Raw genomic sequence first — 26266 nt, 5'->3', positions numbered from 1 at the left:
TCACTGAGAGAAGCATCTGGAAAATCAGAGACATGCATTTGTATATACTGAAGGATGACAAATGTCTTTTATCTCCCGCATCCCTGAAAATTTCTGGTCAATGCTTAATTATTACTTTCAGACTGTTCAAGTATATGTCTTACTGCAGCAGTTGACTTACATTTAAAATTAATATAAAAGATAGAGAAAAAGAGGAGAAAGAAACAGTAGAGAGGTTGAAAAAAGAGAAATAAATGCAAGTAAAAAAATCATATGAGACTGCAGTAATACAAAGAGGCATCTTCTGGTAGCAAAAAGAAATATAAATTAAATTCTGAGTAAATTCACACAAATTGTGGACAAAAGGAAGCAAAAAGTGCATAAATAAAACTTCTATCTAGACAGCTTTTAGAGTCTTTGCTATTTGGATCAATCGAGGGATCATTGCCTGTTTGAGCTGAAGTTTAGAAACTTGTCTTGAACTGTATTTTGTCAGTCATGTATTTCTTTAAATCCACAGTTTTGTTTTCTACCAGAAGCAAAACTGTAATTTGAACTTAAGATCAGGTAAAAATAATAGAAATTTATGAAGTAAAAAGATAAATTTGTGAAAATAATAAGGCTGGCATGACATCTAAAATAACATGTTAAAAGAGTCAAATGAGCTGTTATATATACAATAGCTTGAAAATTCCTTTAAAAGATCCAGAATACAGTCTTCAATTAGATTTGAAACTTTATTGGAAAGTTTTCCAGCCAGCAGGTATTTAATGACAGAGAATGTCAAAGAGAACAGTTCATTAAGATATTTTATTAGAAAAAAGAAACACTTTAATGGGATGCACTGGTCACTGCAAATTTAGTTAACTATCAGAAGGTTTTAAGTAAGAGTACAAAATAAATCTTGACTGAAAGTCCTTGAATATTGAAAGAAGAGTGCCCCCTTTTTTTTTTTTTTTTTTTTTTAATGCAATATGCATTTTAATTTTGCTTAAGGCCGTCAACAGTTCTTTCTCAATTATCTATTGCAAAAGCTACCCATAGCTTACTTCTTGGTATTGAGAGACACAGGAAATATCCCAGGCTGACTTCAATAGCACTTCACCATAGTCAGTCCTATTAAAGGTCATCTGCATTAAGGACCTTTAGCCTTGTTTGGGAAGTCTGTGGTTGGATCATATGTGTCACAAGGACTAAAAAAGTCCTGTACCTTTAATTCATCCTAGATACACAAAATAGTGGACAACCTTATTTGATCTCACATTTTGAACTCAATCTGAATTTTAGGAATTAATCGGCAAAATTAGTTATAGTGAATTAGAATGGCTGCCGAACAGTAGCCTTAGATCTTACTTATTTGGTCTTATTAACAAATTGCCAGTTTTCATCTGGTTTTTCCACTGCTGAATTTAAAACCATGTAAACTTAGAAGATAGTTATAAGTAAGTCATACTCTACCTAAAGTCCAGTAACAAGTGAAGTACTGCAGAGGTCCATCGTGGAACAAGTTCTGTTCAACCTGTTTATCAATAAGCTTGAATCAGTGACAAAGTGTAATCTCATTGGATTTGCAGATGACACCAAAATGTTAGTCAACAGTCAATATAGTCATGGACAGGGTTGCCATCCATAGGGACATAGACAAGCTGGAGGAATGGGCTAACAGGAATTTTATGAAACTCAGCAAGGGCAAATACAAAGCCTTGAACCTGTGTAAAAAGAACCTCTGGCAATGGGACTGGCTGATAGCAAGGAGCTCTGCTGAAAAGGCCCTGTGGGTTGTGGCAAACAGCAAGCTGAACATGACCCAGCAGTGTGCCCTGGCAGCAGAGAGGTACAACAGCATCCAGTTATTTTAACAGGGATGTAGCCAAAAGATCAAAGTGAAGGGTTATTGTTCTTTACTCAACACTTCTGTGACCATAGCTGGAATAGTACATCAAGTTTTGGGCCCCATGACAGGAAAGATGATTTCTTCACTAGAGCAAGTTCAGTGGAGCACTTGTCCTATGAGGAGAGGTTGAGGGAGCTGGTCTTTTTCAGCCTGAAGAAGAGGGGAGAGCTAATAGCAGCTTCAAACTGCCTGCAGGGGGGTTATTGAAAAAACAAAGCCAAGATTTTCATGGTGGAGCATGGTGTGAAGATGAGACAGCTGATAAAATGTGAAATGAGATCTTCAGAACAGATATAAGGAGAAACTTTTCTTCTGTGAGGAAAGACATGCATTTGAGCAAATTGCTCAGGGACTTGTGCAGTGTCCATCCTAGGGGGTTTTCTCCAGACCCGACTAGATAAACCCAGAGTAACTGGTCTGAACTCATGACTGACCCTGCTGTAGGTTGTCATGACAACAAGAGACCTCCTGAAGTCCATTTCACCCTGAGTAATTCTATGATCTCGTGGATAAAAATTGTTTTAATCCAAGTGTTATATGAACCAAACTCACACTACAGAATGTTCACTCTTTTTTGATCAATTGGACTCCTAGTCAGCATGGTATTACTAACCAGTGGACAAATAAACAGAATATTCATTTGTTCATGTTTTTTTTGTTTGTTGGTTTGTTTTTTTGTGTTTTGTTTGTTTGTTTGTTTTTTTCTCCAAAATAAAAGCAAATTTAGAACATCTTTAAGACTTTTTCCAAATATGAATTTATGATTTATGAATCAACTTCTTTAGTTTCATTTCAGATATTTAATGGTGGACTTTCAACTTAGTCTAAGTTTTACTGTCTGTGGTTTCAGTCTGTGTAATTATAATATTTGGCTTGTAATAAGAGAAGTTATAACACATATTTCATGTCAAAGCTTTATTTTAAAATGGCATTGCACTGGAAATAGTTTATTTCAGTCCAGTCAATGGTTAATATCTGAAAGCATTCTGATTTTATAATTTCACACTGTCACTTTAGTGAATTAATTAATTTTCCTTAAAATTCTATCTTTTTGAATCCTACTAAAACATAATTTTCATTTGTATTTTAAGTACTGATAATTAATTATTTTAACTTTATGAAAAAAAAAAATCTTAAATCATGTGTTAATGCAAGTTGACTAATTACTGATATGTTACCTTGTGGAAGATGGTGGAACTGGAAGAGAAAAACAGTTCTGGTTCAATAGGAGACAACAGCCACCACTGAAATCTACATCTTAATCTAAGACTGAACACAATATGTTAACATAGCATAGAGCTCAAGCTTCTAAAATGAGCTTAAAATTCACATTGTCTTGTCTGAAATTCATTGAATTTAACAAATATAATATATAATATTTAACAAAATAACTTATTTCTAAAGTGTATAGAGATTCAAATTAAAATCTATAACAAGAATTCCATTTGTCTGATTCTCTTTTCCAACACATAGGAACTACTATGATTAGTTTTATTCAGGCTTACAGTTTCTATGAGTTGTTAAATTTTAATATAGTATTTGCACATACAATTTACATGAAAACATTTTAAATATCTGCACTGATTGGAGAGGGAAGATACATTGTTCTAACATTCCCTGTTTTAAAAGGAAGCTTCTCCAAGTCATAGTCTTCTAAAAAGGAAAGGAAAAAAAAAAATATTCAATAAAAGCATTTTCACCGTACCAGATACCATTTTCTGCTTTATTTTTTTTTTGCTGGCAAATGCTTCGGCAGAGTGGCCAAAAGTATTCATTAGCTCCATAAATTATTTTATACCCTTAGGGATTACTTCTAAGAACTTAGTCCATTACATTAACTTAAATGAAAACTTCCACTATGAGTTTATCTGGGGTAAATTTCCTTTCTATCATGTTTTACAACAGGAACCCTGTGTATACTTGTAGCATATTGCGTATGCAAAGTCTGTGTATCTCGCACAGATTCATAATCTATTTTTAGAGCTTTGTCTCAGGCAAATGTCAAAGGCTCTTGCCTCTTTCCTTTACTAAAAATGATCCTGGAATCAGGAGCAACCTCCACTCCTGTATAAATAGAAAGGCTTATGGGTCTTCCATATGTTTACATCATCCAAAGTTTTAGCAGTTACAACACTTTTGGGTAGTGGTTCATTCAGACTAGTTTTCTAAACTGAATTGCTGTGTAGATCATCAACTTGATCCCTTTCTGCTTCTACATAGTTGCAATTTTTTATGTGTAAATACCACTTTAAACCTTTCCTCACCTCAGCAATCTAATTTGACACAGGAGATTTCCTCAGTGTTACTGATTATAATCTGTTCTCCAACCACAGGGACTGACTTAGAGAAATGGTTATGCAGTTTAGCAAATCTCAGACTGCTTTAGTCTGGACTCATCAGGTTCCCTTTCTTTGTGAACCAATGCTCTGAGCAACAATTACTCTTTCTTACCTCCACATCCTTATTGCTCCTCTGATGGTGCAGCCTCTCTGTTACTTGAGCTCAAATTTTCTCAGTTTCTGATTGTGAATTCAGAATGATGACCTACCTCGGGGCTGACTTCAGATGACTGAAAATTGTTGGTTTAAATTTTATCCAAAAAGTAGAAATCAGCTTTCCTTTCTACCTTTATATATATATGTATGTTCGTGGGGTTTTTTTTTAAACCAGAATATTAAGGGAAAATAATATGTGGGGGGTTTGTTTGTTTGTTTGTCTTATATTATATAGGAATTTACAATTTTTAACATTTTCTTTGACAAACTGAAATGTCAGATTTGACTGCAGATGACTGAAGTGTAGAGTATCTTACATTGCCCATACAACATATGCGTAAACCTGTTTTCTAACATTGTTCTAAACCTGTTTTCATAGAATACTGACATCAAAGTTTATACTTTTACAGATTACAAATTACATTTAGGCAAACATGTATGCAATTACTCTATGCAGTAGCTGATACTTACCAGATTGTTTATACATAATATCATTTTGTTTTAAAATCACACCATGCTGTTTACCTTTTACTGATCCGCATGAGTTGTTTTTTTTCAGTGTAAGTGGATGTAGAAGCCTAACAAGTCAGGTGTTTTGCTTGAAAGTTGCCTGTGTATCAAAGTAGTACAGTACTTTTCAATGTATAAGCTTTGAAGCTTTAAGTAAGCATAATTTTTCTTGCATTTTCTTTTGAGATGAACTTCCTCTTAACTTGTTTTCATTTAAAGTGCTGTGCCTCTTTAAAGCACTAGGACATAACATGCCATTTGCTTGAGATTCAGAATAAAATTTTGCTTTCAGCTTGATACTGGGAGCTGCTGACTAACTGTTCTTGCATGATAAAGATGCAACCACATAGATTCTGCTTTAATAGTAGAGATTATGTAACACGCAGTAAGTTTTCTTCATTTTAATCAACATTATACTGCTCCAAAATATCCCTTGACCATGCACCTGTATTTTCTGTGTTTAAGTCTTGATACCAGTCTGTCACAATTTATTTTATCCCAAATTGTAACTAGTGTAGGTGCTTGACATTATTCATTGTTGTGATAATTTTTTTCTTTTATTCTGAAATAAAGGATAAAACATGTCTAGGACTATTTTAGTTACTTATATTTCTGTCATCAAAGGACAGTAAGTAGTTTTTCATTTGGTCTCTGATGCATAATCCTGCAGTCTTAGATTGTGCGTTTAAGGTTGTAGAATTTTGCAGAGGGAGCTACCACTGTATGATTTAGAAGTGCTGTACTGCAGAAAAAACATTAAGATACTATATATATGATAGCAAAACTAATATGTACCCACAGCAGCCTTATTGGTTGTCTGTATAATGCTGTACAAGTATTTTGTTATGGTAGTATTTTTTTATAGTAATGCCAAATAAAATATTTTCAGCCTGAAATTTATGCAGTAAACGAAAGAGACTTTATTAGCAAGACTTAGTATTTTTCACATTAGGATCTGATCCAATTATTTATACAGTATCTTTGTTAATTCCATCAAGAGATTTGATATACTTTGTTCATGAAAGGTGCTATATACTTCTTAGTTCCTCTGGGAGTCTTATTTCCATTTTCTAGTGTATAGGTTCTTCTAATAGTGCAAAAATTCTGATTTGTTTCCATTCTGTCATCACCTGCTCCACTTAAAAGACAATTCTCAAAGTCTCTGTGAGAGGACAGCTTAGAAGTAAAAAAAAAAAAAAGTGTGAAATCTTATTGTTTGAATGACTGTTCAGGAGCCCCTTAATCATTATTATGTAATAAAAAGCCATGATTTAAAGAGACTAGTATAACATAGTAAAGTACATGCTACATCAACTTTGTTTATACTAATTTCTTATTACGAATTTTATTATGTGTTGCCCAGTCATTTATTCATTCCAGTCAAGACAGAGTCGATACTGTGTTAGATGTTCTAAATGCTCAAAGGTGAGAGACATGGCTCCCAAATATTTGCAGCCAAATCTGGGGAATGGGGAAGGATGAAAATATTAATAACGTATTTTGAATTCCCACATAGGTTAAATATTTTAGCTACTAGAAAAGTTAGAAGTGTTAATATTTTTGGAAGCATTGCATGGACAACTTTTTAACTCAGCAAACATCTTGTGGGTGGGTTTTTTGAGTAAAATAATCAGTCCTATTACAGGAATCAGAGCGCAAAAAGAGAATTACAGATGCAGTCTTTGTCCAATATCAAGTATAGATAATTATGCTTAGATGTTTTATTTGTGCACCTTTTACTATCCATCTACCCTTGGCCTTGTATCCAGTCTAAATGAGCTTTTAGAGCCCTGTCAAGCTCTGATGAAAAGAATCAAATGTATGAATGTATTTGGCAGCTTTATTAGCAGCTGGGGTACAGAAGCTTCGCCTACTACTTAGGTTGCTATATAATGCTGCTGTTTCACTCCTCGATAGGGTGGTAATCACTTTTCTACATGGGGGGGTCCCTTTTAATGATATAGCTGTATATATTGCTCTAGCCGTGCTGATTTCAGGGCTGTATTTGCAGGGGTGGAAATTATGTGCTGTCATTCTGACTGGTACAAAAGTTTATACTATAAGTTCTTGAGGACATTTAAAACTAAACGTGTAATATCACCATAATTACAAAATGTTCACGAGCATTAAAAAATGTTCTGATTACTTCAAATTTTTGAATAAAGCATATTGACTTTCCTCTTTTCATGTCATTTGTCTTTACTATGTTAAACAGAGGGAAATTTAATCTCTTAGGCTGATCAGGAAAACACAATTCAAAAGAAAAAGTTAGCATCCAGTGCTACTGTGTGTCCCACAGGTTCTTCCACTTTGATCAAAACTGCCTCCACTGGTGAGTTAGAGGAGCGTATTGCGGCCACTACTGGTGCTATTACTGTTGCTAGCACATCTGCTGATGTTGCTGTATCCAGTGCAGTGACCACCTATAGACAACCCTCTGAAGAGCAAGAAGTGCAAGCTATGAATATAAGAAAATCAGTTCTGGAGTCGGCCACTTCCAAGGAAGCAGTCTCCCTTCATCAAGCAAATTTACAAAGCACAAGAAGAGGACCAAGAAGTGCTGAGCAGATAGAAAGAACTAAAGAACTTGCAGTTGTTACTCATAGAGGTATTGGATATTATTTTACTTGTGCCCATGTAGTTCTGGAAAAATATCTTGTATAAATTAAAGGTCAGGTATCCATTCAAGAAAAGTAATTGAACCAAATGGGAAAGGGATCAGATCTGCTTAAAACTGAGTTCTGAGTGGGGCAGCCAGATGGAAAAATGAAGTTAATAATAATATTGTCATAGTCATTCACATTAATTTGATTTATAAAAAGACAAAAGGAAAAGATAAGGAATTTTCTTTTGATGCCACTTTATAGTTTATATCATTATATTTCATTATCAAGCGTAGTGTGAGATCTGATGCAAGTTTAGAGAATTGAGATTAAAATATTCTGCATATGTGTTTAGACAATCACCTATATCATAAAAAAATGTACTTTATAAATAGCTGCTTTGTTCTAAACTAATCAGTGATGCAGTTGCAATCATCTCCTTTCTTAAATCTTCAGCAAAATTTTTGCTTTTTAAAACATCTGTACATTTTTATTCTATCAAACATGAAATCAATGAATGAAGCAAAGTTTGGATCTCTAAGGAATTCAGTTGCATGTACAAAAGCAGTAAAACTAAAGATTTGATATGTTCCTATATTCAGATGATTTAATCCACATGCTAAAGTACCAATAATGAACAATATTGGGAGTATAAACAGAGCATTATTTATTGTGTTTAAAGATAACTGACAGTGTCTGAAACATGAGGCTGAGAAACAGCAATGCTCGAATGTCTTAATTTAACCAGCATAGACATTCAGAAATAAATTGCATGTGGTATGTTTTTACACATACACAAGTTCAGGGAAGGAGTATCTTAATTTTTCAGGCTAATGTTGTTGAATGCTATTTATGATATATTTTTAATTATTATTGTGTGTTAATTCCTTGTTAAATGTTAGTCTATTGGGCATGAAGTATTAACAAATATATGGAGGATGAACATCTTTTTTAACACAAGCAATGTGTGGCAGTCTCATTATATGGTTGATATTTTGTAAGGACAACTTCAGATTGGAATCTGTTGTCTTAATGGGTGAGATGGTCCCCTAATACAAGTTGTTGTAGCTTCATTTACTAATAACTACTGAAACAGCAGAGCTGCAGTTACACAGCATTTTGAACCATGTAATTTAAGTAGGATAACCAAAAAACAAGCACAGTATTTGGGTTGCATATGAAATTAAACAGCTATTTATGTTTCATTTGTGTTAATTTCAGTACAAAACTGAAGTATTCTCATGATTATCAAGTCATATAAATTAATAGAGCTCAGTTTGTACTGGTTAGGTGGCTACGCATTCTCTTCAGAACTTCTTTGGTCAAGTCAAAAAAAATCAGGTGTATTTTCAGTTATAAGGGAGTATCTGGAGACCTGTAATAATCTCTACTAAAGATGTGAGAGTGTACTAATTTAACAGTTAAATTTAGCAGTAATTGTCATATACATACAGTTTCTTCCATCTCCTGTTCATAATCATTACACTACAAGGTTCTCTCCTCTGTCTTCTCAATGTCCTTCTCTTCTCTGACCTATCTTTTAATCAAGATATAGGTAAGACACATACTTCTGAATTGCATTGTTATATTAAAATGCTAAACGTTATATTATGAAAAAAAAAAAAAAAAACAAAAAAAACAAACATGAAAAAGTTAAGAGACCAAAATACTGCTAAAATAATATTATGGTGCTTATTTGTCCCATATTAAAGTAGTACCACAGGTACTAAAATGTAGCACAGCCCACATAAAGATGAAATCAGTCTTGTATAGCCCTCACTGGAGAACGAAGCCCGTACCTAGCTCTATACACAGCTTATTCCCCCACGCAATATTGAAAGTCTTGATTTTGCTAACATTCTTTATACAAATTATTTTAAATATTTTTTTACTTTATCATACCCACAAAGCAGTATATGTGTGTATGCTATCAAAGTGGGTATTTGTATACTGAGTAAAAAATAACCATTTTTGCTTTGCATATGCCAATATTTGTTACTATTCTTATAATAGCCATGAAAACATAAAATGACCCTCATTAAATAACCTGTAATGGTCTTTCACAAAATATTGCTCGTTACAAAGACACAGACATATTTCAAAAGAACGTTTGTGAATGTGAGACTATTGTTAATTGACTTGAAAAAGTTTCCATTACGGGTATTTCTATGGAATTTGCTGTAGGTTTCTATTGAAGTATTTTAGCTTCCCTTTGACAATGAAATATGCACAGAAGTATAAAAAACTACTTGTCTTGTACTTCATACTAAATTACTATGGAACTATATATAAGAGCTACTTAAGTTGTTTATGTAAATTCCTATAGAAATTATTTCTCAATTTAATAGATATTAAAAATTAGTTTTTACTTTGGAAATATATTTTTCCTGTGCTCTTGATCATAATTTAAGAATTATGCTCCCAAATTTATGCAAATTAATTAATACTTGAAAAGATTAAATTAAATATACAAAATATAATGTGCCAAAACATACTATATCACACATGTGTATATCTAAAATGGAAGAAATGTACATGTAGTCTTCACTGTAGGCTTTTTTGAGTATGTTGCTATTGAGATCAGAATAGTGTTGGTTTATGGTACATTAGCATTGATGCAAAATTATAACTAAAGAATAAGAGTCATACTGTCGCCTTCCATGGGATTGTTCTGTGAGTAAAATCTTTCAGAATGAGTAAACAATAACAATACTGTTTTATTTCCTAAAGTGATATTTTTTCTGAAGTGTATGCATGAAGGAGATGTATAGAGAGAACTATCTATCTAAATAGATAGTCTCTATCTATCTAAAATTAAACTTTGAAGTGTAAATAAGTCTACCACACTTACTATCTGGACTTCAACAATAATCATAGGTTGTGTCAAAGGCTGGCTAAAGAATTTCTTCTCTAAATTTATTAGTTGGAAATCACAGATGAGAAGACTTTGTGTTCTGACTATTTAAGAGAGGAAAAAGGAACTAGGTGCATTTGGTGAAATAAGTCCATTAAAAGTAGAGTAATAAAAGTATCATTTTACAAGGGAGTAGTGAGATTTCATGAGGAATAATCTATATGGTTATAGTTCCTTCATCAAAAAGAATTCAGACTGAATCAGATGAATAAAAGAACTATAATGGTGTTACATTGTTCTGATCATCCCACCTTACAAAAGAAAATGTAAGACAGGATGAAAGGATAAATGTTTCAGGAAGTTATTGCACTATGTGGAGAACTTAAATAAGGACAAATGAGTATATAATATATAAATAGATGCATTATGAAGAGGACCGAGAAGAATTCTTGTTACTGGAACAATGAAACCTTCTGGTAAGAGGGAGTAGATGAAGGGTGAAAAGCTTACTTTGAAGATGCAGCTTGATAGGCTAATGAAAAATATATTTAGATATCATAGATGGAAGAGAAACATAGCATCTTTTGGGTCCTGAGTTTTAATGAAACCAAGTGCTCAAACTCAGGAAAGTGTATCTCTTGCTTTATTCAGAAGTAAGAGGAAAAAAGGAGGTCCCTAACCACTTTCATTCAGTTAAATCTAGAAGCTTCAAATGCTGAGCATTCAGTAGCAATTTATGTGGATGCTACAGTCACAGTTTCTAGCGTGATCTCTCTTCTTCAGATATGAAATCAGGAAAGAAATTAAATGTGCGCTTCCCCACCCCCCCTGGTTTATTTCTGTTTAAGTATTTAAGTACTGTTAGCTTGGTCACAGCTACATTTAGAGGATAATCTGCCATTTTTGGTCTTTTCTACTATCTCTGTTTCATACACTAAGAATTCAGAGTTCAGTAACACTGTTAGTGCTATTGTATTTTTGTATACTTCATATCAACTGTATCCTTTCTTAAGGCTATAGAATTTTTATTTCCGTATATGCAAACATGAGTGTTATTTTAGAACTTTTTCTTGTGAGTGCTAAGAAGCATGTGTCTAAATGTCAAGAAGCATTTAGACAGTGCCCTTAACAATATGCTTTAACGTTTGGTCAGCCCTGACGTGCTCAGACAGTCGCACTAACTGATCATTGTAGGTCCCTTCCAACTGAACTACTATTCTATTCTATTCTATTCTATTCTATTCTATTCTATTCCTATTCTATTCTATTCTATTCTATTCTATTCTATTCTATTCTATTCTATTCTATTCTATTCTATTCTATTCTATTCTATTCCATTCTATTCCATTCCATTCCATTCCATTCCATTCCATTCCATTCCATTCCATTCCATTCCTATTCCTATTCCTATTCCTATTCCTATTCCTATTCATTTTGATATGGAAGTACACATGCATCATAACTAAATACCCCTGAGAATAATGGGAATCGTACTTCTGATTTCAGTGCTGGAGTAGAAGGATTTCTAAATAAATGTTAAGATAGAAGCAAATTAAAAATAAACTAAACGTGAAAGCTGCTGATGTTCATACAGTAGAGGTTTCTATTCACTCATATAATTGAGAAGAATCCTTCATCTATTATTGTCAAACATAATCAAGCTTGATTCTCACTTCTGCTGACACGAGATTGCAGTTCTGGGGTTTTTAAGAGGACCACAAAGTAATTTTAAATAATTTTATGAAGTCAGTGTAAAATTTTATAAGACTCCTTGATTCTATTGAGGAGTATGAAGTAGTTTGAATAAAAAATAGTCTCCAATTAGGCCACTGGCATTTTGTTTTTCATGGTAATGAACCTGGACTTCTACCTCAGAAATAAATAAGAACTAATTCCTATCACATAAGACGAACTCAGTATAAATAATGTATAGTAGCCATCCTTTTTTTTCTTTTTCAAGGAAGAGCCTTACATTTGGACTTTATCTTTTTATTCAGCAATCATGATTGTGGAGTCAATTGAAGAGAAGCTTAATTTCTTATATGAAAACGAAGAATAAAACTGCTTATTTTAAATAATACTTAGAGTATTGGCAAGTATATGACTATATGCATCAAGAAAGTCACAAAGAGGAAAAGATTGAAATTATTTTTTAAGACTTACTTGATTTTAGTATACCATTAAAGTCCTGCACTCTAAGACAATATTAATCCCAAAGGAATTTCTAAATTAAGACCTCTGCACTGCAGACACAAATGAGTACAAGGTGGAAGTAAAGTAGCAAGACCACTGGTACAGTTCATAATTTATAAATGAAATATAGGAAAAATCAGTCTGAAACAGAGCTATCAAGGTTGGAGAAGAAAAATTGTTTATCGAACTCAAACTCAAATAGTACCAGAAAATCTTGACGGATGATACTGGTCATCATGTAACAGTTCAAAGTGACTCAATGCTTTCCTTAGGATCTTAAATTCCATTTATTTTCAAGAGCACTTTGCATTCCAACACATTCTGCTACTCTAAACTTCTCTTTCTAAAGAGCAGAAATATCACCAAGCATTTGCAAATTTTTATCCATTTCTGATCAGTTTGAAGAGTAAAGTATGCTTTAATATTTTACTTAGCTATTTGTTTTCAAAATCATATTTTACTGATATTTCCATTCTTTTTCTCTATGTTTTCAGCTCTATTTTTTTTTTTCCTGATTTTTTTGTAAAGCCTTTATTATTTCTCTATCCTTTCCCCTTTATTCTTGAAGAACACTTATCTATCACACTTTACCTTATGCTTTGGTAATAGCCAGGAAAATATGAATCAGGGGTTATGAACTGGATGTTCCCCATTTTGTATTTTAGCATTTGTTATGAGGAATTAAATCAGATGCTAATCAAACTTTTGAAAATAGAAGGATTTAAGAGAAATTTATTTAATTACCTTTATTTTTTTCAGATTCGGTGAATAATAGAACACTACTTTGGGATTATTTCAAGTAAACTTTTAAAAGATTTTTAGAAAATATTTCATATATCCTAATTTTTTGAGGTTTACTTAGAAGCAGGAAGGGGGGAAAAGTAGGAGCAGGGAGGAAGATATTTTCTGAAAAACTGTTATAGATTTTCAAGAGTCAAGTAGGAAATCAAAGTGTATATTTCATAGTTTTGGAAATACCTATTTAATAAGTGCAACAAGTGACATAGATATGTTCTGTTAGTGGATGAACTCTATAACTCATGGTTTGTTAATTTAAAGATTTTTATTAAGGAAAAGCTGATAATAACAACCTAAGCTTCTTGAAATCTTCCCACTTCAAAGAAGTAACAGGAAAAGAGATTATTTTCATCCAATAGTTTAGAAGGAAGAAGGGGAAAAAGATCAGTCATACTGATTTCAAGAAATTAGTTCTGTTAATGACTTAATTGAATTATTGCTCATTATAATTGTCTTTTTTTTTTTTTCTTTCTCCTAACTTGCTCCTTCTGTTTGTTTTCCTTGTAGTTCCTTCAGTCTTAAGTGTTCTTCATTATATTATACATGTTTACTTCTATAATTGGTATTTGTCTTCTGATGTGTTGTGACATTATTTTCCCTCAGTATTTCAGATTTTCTTATTTTGACCACAATATGTTGGTATAAACCAAATATGTTGTAGTTATAAAATAAAAAACAATTTATCATTAGTGCAATTATACATTATTTTAAAAATTTAGATATTAAACATACTTTCTTTTAAATATTTTTTTCCACATTAGAGAAATTTAAGATACGTATAATGTAGAATACAGCATAAAATAGTCTAATCTGACCATTTAAAAAACAATCTGTGTAAACTAATTATATTTTCTCATCCTTCTTAATACCAATATATATGGAATTATATATATATATATATACACACACACACCTGTAATCTGTAGAAAAAATATTTTTGTTCTATCAATACATTTTCTGACTGACTTTGCATAGTTCATCTCATTATTGCATTACTTTATTATACAAAGTTATTCTTTATATTAATTGGGACTTACCTAAGGAAGTTAAATATTTTCCTACATTTTAATGAAAATCTTGTAAAGTAGGAGGGTTCCACATACAATTTTGTTGACAATTGACATAGGAGAGTAACACTTAAACTTCCAGTTCTGCTTCATGTTAATGATACGTTGTAGTCAAAAGGAGAGGTTTTTTCCAATATGTTGAAATCTGAAAATTTTTCAAATGCATATTAAATTATACATAGCTTATATCATACTGTTCCATGAAAATTGTCATAGGTTTTCATCTATGGATAAAAAATGAATATGACAATTTACACAATTAAAATGGAAATGCATCATATTAAAATAAATTTAAAAAAAAACATTAAATTTTAATATAAATGTGAAATGCACACATTAGGTTAGAAATATATGCTTGTGGCATGTTTCATTAAAGTATACAATTATGTTCATTGAACTACCAGCATTGCATTTTATGGAAAAAATTTTGCATTCATTCTCATTTACATTTTGTTCCATTCTGAATAAAACTTTTGACTGTAGGGTAATACTAAAATAGAATGTCTTGTCAGCAAATCTAAGATACCTAAAAGGTAATGTAAAGACTAATTTTATCTATTTAATAGATCATGTGTAGTAACTTTGTTTAAGCATCTCTACTTCTAACAAGAATTCACAAAGCCATTGTCACTGTTTTATTATATTTGTTGTCCACCAGCACATCATGTTTTAAATATTGTCGGATCAAGAAACAAGTATTTATTATGTGTTGTATTAATGCAGTACACCAGTGCAGGAATTAGTAATACAGTGCAGAAATTCAATACAGTCATGTAGTAGCTGCAGTAATTCTCTACAATCGACTTTGACCAGGGCACTTTTGGGCTGAAAGAGAAGGGGGTGGGTGGAGTAATAAAAGAGCAACTAAAATCAGATCATGTAAAAAGCAAAAAAGTGGAATAGTATGAAAAGTGGATGATTCACCACTTTATAGTCTGATTGATCATCTTCTGAATGGTTCTTCATATTGCAGAAATCATTAACCTACACAGTTCATGCTGTACTACAAAAACTGATGAAAATTCATATCCTCTAATGCTGACTTTCAAGGCGCAGAAAGGCTTTAGAAGATAGTGCTACATCAGTTTGTGTGTTGGTCCACGGTGAAGTTTATTTAGGTAATTGCTATGTTTAGAGATTTTTAATGTAAATTTCTGGACCCTAAACTGCTATCACCTAAAAACTAAATAGGTTGCTCTATCTTCCTTCTCCCAGCACCCTATTTGTGCAACCCCTTGAAGTGGTGATCCCTAAGATATCTGGGAATCTAGCACTTGTGTTGTCAGAGTTTGAAAATTCTGGATAACTAGTTGCATCACATGCATAATAAATATGAAGTGTATGCAAAAAAACCAAATGGAACTGACCTGTACAAGAGGAGTAAGTTCAATGCATTCAGGCTGTGGATGTGCTGTGCATGCAGATCAACTTCTAGAAGAAATGCAATGAATTAAACGTATGCCAAGATGGACTGGAGTTATCATGCATGATTTATTTGATTTATCTGCACATAAGCACTAAATGTCAGAAGTCCAGAGTATAATAGGCTCCTGTTTCTGTCACTAGAAATAACACCTACCACAAATAAAGTCTGTCATCATCAGATATTGAAGATCTTGAACAGTGAATTACTCATTCTGCACCAGTCAGAATCAGTTCTACACTGTATTACAAACAAATATCTTATTTCTCTTCAGAAAGCAGTCAATTAGTTAATTATTCTTAATTTATAGGATAACATAAATCCAATAAATATACTTATTGCAGAAGATCATGTAATTCTGAATCTACAAGTGTTTTTAATGTCAACTTGTGTTCCCTAACATCTGGACGCAATGCAAAGTAAAAAAAAAATATTATTGATTTCTGTTTTCTAAACAATACTAGTGTGGTGGGAAGAAATTTGAGCATGCAAATTCAAAGGAAAGATTAACTTTTCTCTCTCAGTCTTGTGAGAAAAAGGAAAAAAACCCATCTCGAGACAATATAGTCTCAAAGACATTCACCTCAGAATTTCTTTTAAGAGTTATTTTTGGTTTAGACATTATCAAAGAGAATCCAATGCAGTTGACTTTAAATAAATGTCAAAGATGAGAAACAGAAGAATACAGAGATTGTGAGGGGGAACTGAACATTCCCTTTATTTCCAGAGATACTACATCTTTTCTAAAATATGTTATATGGGCATTTATGTTTATGCAATACAAACAGTTATAGTCAAATAAACAAGCTACTGCTTTTTTTTTTTTTTTTTTTCACATAATATTTCTGCAGATGTCATTTAAACATGTGAAATCTTGAAATATTGGCTTTGATATTATGATATTGTTCTCCATCTCCATTAGTTGTGTGGTAGTGAATATAATGTGAGAATGTTTCAGGAGAGGAGAGGGGCTGTTTCAGTGTCTGAGCTACAGCCAAGGAGAGAAGTATGTAAGGTCAGAAAAGGCCCAAGTTTCCACGGTTTATACTCTGTATAGTTCCTTGTATTAGTAGTACAACCTGAGTGCCTGTTTTGTGTAGAATGGTGGTGTTTTAGTTGTCAGCATTTTAAATTTACCTTATACTTGGTTTAAAAGTTTACAAATAGCACACAAAACAAGCTGGACAGTTTCTTTAAATAAATGCTGTTGCATAATTAAAGACATTATTTTGTGGGTTGTCAGTGTTTTAAATAGCTATCCTTCACACGGCTATATACACCAGTGCTTCCATATTGTAGAAACAAATTTTCCCTCTTGAAATTTATGTCTTGTGTAGCTCTCAGGATATACTTTTTTGATTAATTCAGAATTGTGTCAATTGAAAAATGTTTTCTTCATTCAAAAGTAATGTCATTTCTAGGGTCTGAGAGACTGTTGAATTCAAGGTTGCTAGACAAATTATACATCTAAGTGTTTCTTTTATAATATACATGCTTAAAAGATATGGATATATCTATCTATCTATCTATATATATATATAGATATAGATATATAGATTTTTATATATATATATATATATTTTTTTTTTATCTGAGGCCCTTTTTTAATGCAGTACATAGCCTGAAGAGTAAAATGCAGTAATTGTCTAGATTAGTTCTCTCACAAAAATGTTTTTATGTAGCCTGTATGTATATGAGTATGCATAAATACACAGAATTACACAACTTTTTAATCAAAAATAATTAAGACATTTTAATTTTTTCTATGTGTCTAAAACTTTACCTGTAAGTATTTGAATCTTTTTTATCTTACGTGAGAGACCATTTTGGTCAAAAACTTAAACAAAATTTTTCTGAACACATTTCATTTTACATAGAAATGTACTACTTTAAAAGTGTGCATGAGTCTGGTCTGTCTATGGGCTGAACATTAGCTCACCCACCCGTCATGTAAAACTTCTTGCCTGGACTTCTTCCATTACCAGGACTGTTCATATCCTTCCCTCCACAATAAAATGTTCAGTTCCATCTTCTACATTTGCAGAAAACATCAGGCCTTCTAATTTTAGAAAAAGTTGCATATATTATAATCTTATATTCTGTATTAAATCTATTTGAACAGGAAAAAAAGACTGAGCAGTGTTGAACATAATCTCCAAGGTGGATGCCTAAGTAGTTTTCAGGGTTTTTTCAGGGGTTTTTGATATAATCTCTGATTCGGCATCACACAGATCTGATGCTGCTGTTTACATTTCATGGGGTCTCATGATCAAAGATATATTCAGGATTGTGAGAGACTTGTTTAGATAGGAGATGTGCACCAGCATTCCTTCTCCCCCAAAATAAAAATATCCAAACAAACAAACAAACCTTCTGACTTTTAAATCTGTAAACATAATACAAGCAAACCTACAAGCCATATGTAGTTGAAGTATATTAAAAAAATTTAAAACCTCTCCTTGTATTGTAACACTGAACAGGTGGTTACATCAGATACGCTTTTATAAATTTTGATTAAATTAGGTTTTTATAGCCTTTCCAATTACATAATTAATGATATGAAAGTGATACTGAAGATTGATTCTATTGTAGATATAATTGATTAAGTTTGGTCTCCAAAGAGCTTGATTTCCTTGATCTAACTTTTCTTTTTTATTTTTTAATTGATTCTGAAATGGATTGAATGACTGCGCATGAAGGAAGCTTTGGGTTCACATCTGTTTTAGTTTATGAAATATTATTCTCCAAAGCACTGGAGAATCTTAATGCTACCTTCCATCTACACCAATACTCTTCTCAGGGGTATCCTACTTTTTTTTGGCTAATCTATTTAATTGTTTATTGGCTGTTCAGAAATATGAGAACATACTAGTCTGACCATATCTAGCTGTTTGTAGCATTATCACATCTGAACAACTTGTCTTGAGAGAAGGGGGCGGATCAAAGTTTAAACTTACTTCATTAGAGCGTAGGTATCTAAGGCCAGATGAAATGAGCCCTTGAAGTGTCTATATCTCTTTGTGGACTAGCTTAGATGTGTACCACTGCACTGTCTGCTGACATGAATTTGTCCTTTGAGACTTCTGAAAAGTGAAATTCACTTTGAGTACCTGCTGTCACACGTATGCTTAAATTGGCTTTGAATAGTCACCATTTTCCTCACTGTTTTCCACATTAGCATGTGCAAAATAATGTTAGTTTATCAAGTATTAAAGAATATATCCACTGTGGTTTGGGTATGAGATTTTGTGGTGATGGTGGGATTGTTTTTATGTATGTACATGCATAGGCTGCCTGACGCAGTTTAGTAATGGCATGTTTGGACCAAATGCATTTCTATTACTACTCCTTCACACTGTATTCCGAAAGTCCTGTTCAGTAAATCACATTCAAAACCCAGTTAAAATTCCTCTCTTGTAGTGTAAAGATGCTTTGGAGATCTTTAGTTGCTTGCTTTCCTAGTGGTATTTAATAGCATTGGCAAAGTGACACAAATAGTTATAAAAACTTCTGATTGTTTTAAATGTGTTCACAAAGGCACTCTTGTATGTATTTTCATTTCCCCCTTAGATTTTGCGGACTCTGTTTCTTGTGTACATAAACTATGGATATGACATTCAGGTGTTTGAGGATGAGTAGAAACAAACAAAAACCCTGAAGCAGTCTTCATTTAATTTGTTTTTATGATGGTTTCTGAAAATAAAGGACAAACATCTTCCTAATGCAAGTGTCTAAACCCATCCCATCACCTGAGATCATGTTTTCAAGCCCACTCCCATTTTACTTGGGTGTTGGAAGAACAGCTAAGCCTATCTTCTGATTCATGAAGAGCTGTTTTACACTGATGGCCAAAAGAAGACTACAGCAATATTCCTACGTTAATATTTATGTAGAAATAACAGTTTAGAAATCCCACACACATCCAGAAAGAGCATTACTGTTATTCCAATATGGCTCTACAGTGTGAATACACAGTTCTTGGATCCATGACTTCCACTGAGGATAGAATTGCTTATGGACTTCCACTAACTTGCAGGTGGGAGTGTGGGGAAGGACTTCTGGTATTAAGGGTTAAAAAAAAAAAAAATAAAAAAAAAAAAAAAAAAAAATATATATATATTATTTTGTGGCAACAGATATGATGTTCTCCTGCAAATAACATATTTCCCAGAACCATAATCAATGTTTATAGGTTACATTATAATGATACACAGGGAAATCTACATTTTGCCTCTTGAGATAAAAGCTTCTATATATTTAGAAGATGATGATCTCTTCCATCAGAAATGTAAAAATCTTTGTAATCACATCCTATGCCTATCCTATAAATTGTCTTTCTTAGCAGTATACTATTTTGTCTTAAATCTCCTGCTATTGTACATGGTATTGATTACTTTTATTTATGAAAAACCATTTCTCTACTTTATTATTATGCCTCATGCAAGGGTTTCCTTGATTATTCATTTATTTTGTCTAAGATATTTATGGGTGCTGAAAAATTCTTTGATGGTGCATTATCTTCTTGTATTAGCTTCTCTTAGACTTAATTCATTTAATCTCTGCTGTTTTCAGCAACAGTATTAGCTTGTAGCTAATATAAAACATCTTCTTCCATATAGTTTTTAAATATGTCTCATCCATAAAGTCATTTGTATATAATCTACCTAGAATTAACCTATACTTTAAATTTAAATTTTTCTAGAAAACCCATATTTATTTATGGTACATTGCTCACTGGCAGAGTTTATTGGAGAAAAGAGGCACTTAGTTTAATGACTGAAAGAAAAAGTTTCTGGTGCTGTTTTTGCTTTATTCTCTCTTACTTTTTCGATATCAGTTAAGATTTGGATTTATGTACTTTTTGTTAGTTACTTTGTTTCAAAAGTACATTGAGGCCACAAGGTTTGCCTGGATTAACTCCCTTTATCATAAAGCCAGCCACAAATAAAGACTTTTACAGAAATAATTCAGCTGTGGGTTTAGTGGTGAGTGGGAAACAACTACCTTCCATATCACACTTTGAAAATAACAATTTTCAATGAAGAGGACCAGCTGAAGAACCAACAGCAGAACAGTAGACTATATTTTATTTTTTGTATCCAAATCTCTGCAGATAAAACAGAAAATTAGGCTTGTATGCTTAATTTATTAATGCAGGGGTTTTTTTCCTATAATCAAAATATTTCTGTTTTCTCTATGTGATCTAAATGCAGGTAATAAAATATCAGTATTTCCTGAATAAAAAATATTCTTCCACACTAAACTAGGAACATGGATTTCAAAAACAACTAGTGGAGATGCTTTTGGAATGGGGACGTAATCAGGGTGCCTACAGATTTTGATAATATATTGCAGTGTGTTACTTTTAGAAATACTTTTTGTTTACTAGAACATTGTAATTTTTTAGCTGTTGCCTCTCTTTTGTCTTTTTTTCCAAATGTAATACTGGCTTTTAATGTAAATTCTAAAATCCGAAGTAACAGGTAAAATATGTTGACAAAAAATATGTTGGCATTTCTACTGCTGATTAAAACTTTTCAGAATATAAGTAAATTAATATATAACCTGTATTGCTTGGATGATTATGGAATCTGAGCATATATACTGGATTTCAGTGTGCTTTCAATAGTATGTTGTGGACGACTCTTTTTTCCTTTTAAATTCTCTAGGACTAGAAAGAATAATTGAATTAAAGTTTCACAAAAAAAACAGCTGTTTAAAAAATGTCATAGTAGCTTTTTTTTTTTTTTTTAAAGGATACTGAATTTACAGTTGGCCAACATGAGAGTATTCTGTAGGTTTTGGTTTGTTTTTTAAATAGAGGGAGCAGGGGATAAGCACTAGTGTTTCTTTACACAGAAGAAACACCAGATAAGATTCAACTGTTCAGCTGTTTTGAGCAGACATATCTATCATTCTTTTCATTTTCCACATTCCATATGTGACAATGTTTTGCACAAGTGTATGGTGCATGGGAATAAACACTTTTATCCATATTATTTTTCTTGGTTATGGGGGAAAGAAAATAAGTTTCAAATCTTCTTTCCTTTGTCAGGTGTACAAATTGGTTTCAATACTTGTTTTTGTAAGTTGTTTTCCTCCAAAGGTACACAATATGAGCTTGTTAGGTTAGGTCCTCTAATTTGTATATACTTCCATAACAAAATTTGTCAAATGAAATGAAATATTTTAGACTGTATTGCCTGATACATGTTTTTGTTTGTTTGTTTGTTTTTTTTAACTAGTGAAAAAGGCCATAGATTTTAAATCTAGAGGATTTAAATTGTTTCCAGGGAAAGACAACAGCAACAAGTTTTCTATCTGTGAGTGTACTCCTTTTTTGTTACTTTTTTCTAGTGCAAGAGTGAAGTTTGTGCTGTCTGTGTTGTTTGCGTGTTTTCAAAATTGTTTATGTATTTTTGATAATATAACTGATTTAAATCTGTTTCTCCAGTCTGCATGGTAAATTTTTAAATATGGTTCTACTCTAAAGGCAGGCTTTCTATAAATCTGGCATTGGACAAAGACATGTTAGTCAGTAATTTCACACTAAATTTGCTGTATTTGCAAAGAAATAAATATTCAGCTTCCCAGGTGTCAGCTGAAATCTTAGCTGTTAAAGGGGATATATTATTTTAATTGAAAATTAGTACTAGCAGCAAAAGGCTATACAAACTAAAGCCCATCCTCATTTACAAATGTGCAACTATGTTTTTTTTCCGAATTATGCACATGAGGTCACTTTCTGGATTTTTTTTTTTTTTTTCTTCAATAACTTTGACATTTTGAAGTGATTAACTAACTATAAAAAATTCTGAGAATACATAGTGCCTTTAATTTTAATTACAGAAAATAGAAATGGAAAGTGCTCAGCATCTTAGAGCACTGAGTTCTGGTTAGCTCATAAGGAGGAGTCAGGAAACTTTCTAACATAAATTGGCATGACTATACATCCATTCAAGAGGATATCTTTTGCAAAGAACATGCCATTTTTATAGAGTTCCTTTTTGGGCTAGAACCACATTTTAAATATTTAAAAGTAATGTTTAAAATAAAGATGGACTAAATGCTTAGCCTATGTCTGCTTATATTACATTTCATTATTCTTCACAGGAGTAAAAGGACTTGCTTTTGAGGCTCCTTAGATTGGACACATTTGCACTGATCTTTTGTTTAAAATGTCAGTGATGGATTCAGTTTCCACAATTTAGCAGTGCACATTGGCATAACATTTTATGCATTTTTTCACTTTTAGTTTTTAAACTGTCAACATATTAGATGTGATTTTTTTTAGAAAAAGGTGTCTTCAAGCAGCAAGACCTTTACCATTTAACAAGCAAGAAAAATAAAGCAAACCAAATTTCTGCTCAGTTTTTATAATGTAGCATACTGCCATATCCAACTTTTCTGTAAACTGCATCACCTAAATAGAACTGTAAGGCATTTGTGGTTTATTTGAAAACTTTGTATCAAGATATTTAAAAACAAGTATTCTTTTTATGCATATTGGGTGACTGGAAAGTGGAGTGATTATATACCAAGAAATAGCAGTAAGATAATTACAGTAGTGTTTATAAGGTACATAACTGAGGTCTCTGTCTGATGGTCCATCTGTGTTTTTATAGTTACAAATAAGATTAATACAATGGCTGATAAAACAGATTGATTCTCTATAAATTTATTTTGCACAAATTGTCAAACATTCCACTATTAATAGGAACTGCATATTTATAGTGAAGTACCAGACACATGTGATGTCTAAATGTGATCGTTACGAAATTAAAGATGAAATTTAACAATAATTTTTGGAAAATAGTTATATATTTTTATATGTTATTCTATGTAAAACTGAAAACTGTATCTTGTTTTATTGGTTATGCAGAGTAGATTACCTATATGAGTCAATAATAAGTAAAGTTACGAAAACCTTGATGATTTGTACCTTTAGTGATCATAATCTTGTCATAAATAGATAGCTAAAGTTTTATATTGTAATCTAGCATTTGGGTTGCTAGTCACTTTGATAGCTGAGGAAATTGAAGAGGCAGTATTTCATGAAAAGTCTATGCATTAAGTTGTTGACTTTACACAAATTTCCTAGTGTGGCCTCAGCTGCATCTGTACTTGCATTAAAATAATAGACATTTTTTTTTTTTTTTTTTTTTTTTTTTTTTTTTTTTTTTTTAAAAAAAAGCATGACCTTCATTCAACTGTTAGTACAAATAAGATAAGGTTAAGTGAATACCTATTTTACATTACGCCTTGTACTAGCAATGTCTGTAGAAATTTTCATCTAATATTTTTCACGTGTATGTCTTTTCCATATTTTACTTTTTTTTATATATAGCATATATAACATTCAATACAATACTAATGCATAGGTGATTTGCACATAGTAAAGCCAGAATGGTAATATTTGATACGATGATGCACTTTGAAACAAGTATGCATCAACTTCATTTTGTAAGTATTGAGATTAACAAAAATAATCATTGGGGGATCTAATTCAACCTTGGTTAGAACTCTGGAATTTCTTGCTCCCAGTTTCATGACCAGACCATGAATGAATGCTTCCCCTAGAGGAGCCTTTAATTTACTGCAGTAAACCCTTTCATTGCTTATTGTCATATGACTATCTGGGGTGTAAAACAAACAAATATAGATAGATATGTGGGGAACTACATAGAACTGTATTTCAGAATGAGAAATTAAGCATTATATCTGGAAAAGTAGCATCAATGCAAAAATAAAATGTGCTTTTTTTTTTTTTTTGTTAAACTCTTAACAAATCAGAATGAATTAAAGTTTGTGCTTAAACATATTTCTGATTAGGGATCAAATCAGATTTGAGATCAAATCAGAAATCAATTTAATGACTTAGAACATTTTCTTCTGAATTATTACAGTGGTGTATGTCTTATTTTAATTTTGTAAAAAGTTATTTTACTGATTTTCTTTACATAAGCCTTTATATTTCTATTTATTAATATTAATAAAACCATGATTTGTCATTTAAAAATCCATTTCACACAGTATTTTTAAGAATAGAACTTTATACAGAAGGTGTCAAAAAGCGGTAGGCTCCAAGTTTCGATTTTTGGTAGAAATTGAAGTATATAATAGTTCTTTTTTCTTTTTTTTTTTTTTTTTTTTTTTTTTTTTTTTTTTTTTTTTTTAATATTAATATTTACTCTATTGCTTGTGTATGGGCAAATATAGTGTACAAAAAATATTTGAAATATTAAAACATTAATTACAACAAATAGAAATAACTCTGTTTAAATACTATTTTTACTTTTTTAATAGTATCTCTGTGCATAGATATATAATACAGCCCTAAAATAACACTACTGTATTTTAATTTCTTTAATATTATTATGAGGCATCATGAATAATTTCCTAACTATAGTTTAACATATGTTTAATCTCAGAAAAGTTAACAGACTGTCTCAAAAGTGAGAAAATGTCTTTTATCCTACTTTTTCTCAAGAATACTTACTTTCTCTTCCTGCATTGCTCGGTGAATGCTAATTGTCTAACCAAAATTTTAAGGTCTTTTCTATATATAGAGGCTACTTACTTATGATGATTCTCAGTTTCTCACATCTTGATACTTTGGAACTCTAGAAAAGCTTTGGAACTATAGAAAAGCGGCCATATATTTCAAAGAGAGAGTTCATTCTAAACGTTCATACAAGAAGTTTCTGCTAGATGGCCCTGTGAAATGCAGTTGATGGAATTGTAATTATCTGAGAGATATACATTCCATCACTAGTAGGAATGTGTGTTTCTCTAGCTAATATTCTTTCATCACACCTACAAATATGGGAGGAGGGAAAGACTGAAACCCACTAATATGGATAGGTTCTAAGGAAGAGTCCTCCTGTCCCAAAAGTCCCCTGAGCCTGGAGATGCAGATGGACAGAGATTGCCTTGGTGTGCAATCAGAACAACCTTGGACATGGTACAGCTCTTTGGGGCTGAAGAGGATAAATACTGTGGTTCTCATTTGACAAAGGTTGAGCCTGATAGGGTTCTCGAGCAGCGTGCTAAGTTGAGAAGCTTTTCTTTCAACCCTCTGCAACTTTTTCATTTGGCCTTTGACTTCCTCAGGGGTACTGAATCAATTCTTCCCTTTCTGTGTGTGTAAGATGACAAATTTCAAGGAAAGGAAAACTCCCAGTTATTTTGAATGTTACCATCCTTCATTAAAAACTGAAATTTAATGAACACTCTTTAGATGTATATTTAGAAACTACATTTTTAATTCAGGTACATTCAATACAGAGTGTAATATGATTAGCCTAATTATATGCAAACTTTTTCTTTAAAGGAAAATCTAATACTGCACATTCTAGTTCCTCAGAAATAAAGAAGAATAAAGGTGAAATATTTTTCTGCTTACCATAAATCTCTTGGTTTCATGTCAAATTCCATTTCTGAAAAAAAA

The 26266-nt window shown here is 32.0% G+C and overlaps 1 protein-coding gene across 1 annotated transcript in view; it reads left to right on the top strand.

Moving 5' to 3' along the window:
• CSMD3 (CUB and Sushi multiple domains 3) overlaps positions 1-26266 on the top strand; it is a 622514-nt gene that overhangs the window by 180219 nt on the left and 416029 nt on the right. The window contains exons 7-8 of the mRNA XM_026841511.1: positions 7178-7486; positions 22062-22139. Coding sequence (XP_026697312.1) covers positions 7178-7486; positions 22062-22139 — 387 coding nt within the window. The remainder of the gene's footprint in view (positions 1-7177; positions 7487-22061; positions 22140-26266) is intronic.

Source organism: Athene cunicularia (assembly GCF_003259725.1).
Source record: "Athene cunicularia isolate RWA chromosome 2 unlocalized genomic scaffold, athCun1 chr2_part1, whole genome shotgun sequence".
Classification (NCBI taxonomy): Eukaryota; Metazoa; Chordata; class Aves; order Strigiformes; family Strigidae; genus Athene; species Athene cunicularia.
This window is presented reverse-complemented; position numbering and strand designations above follow the sequence as displayed.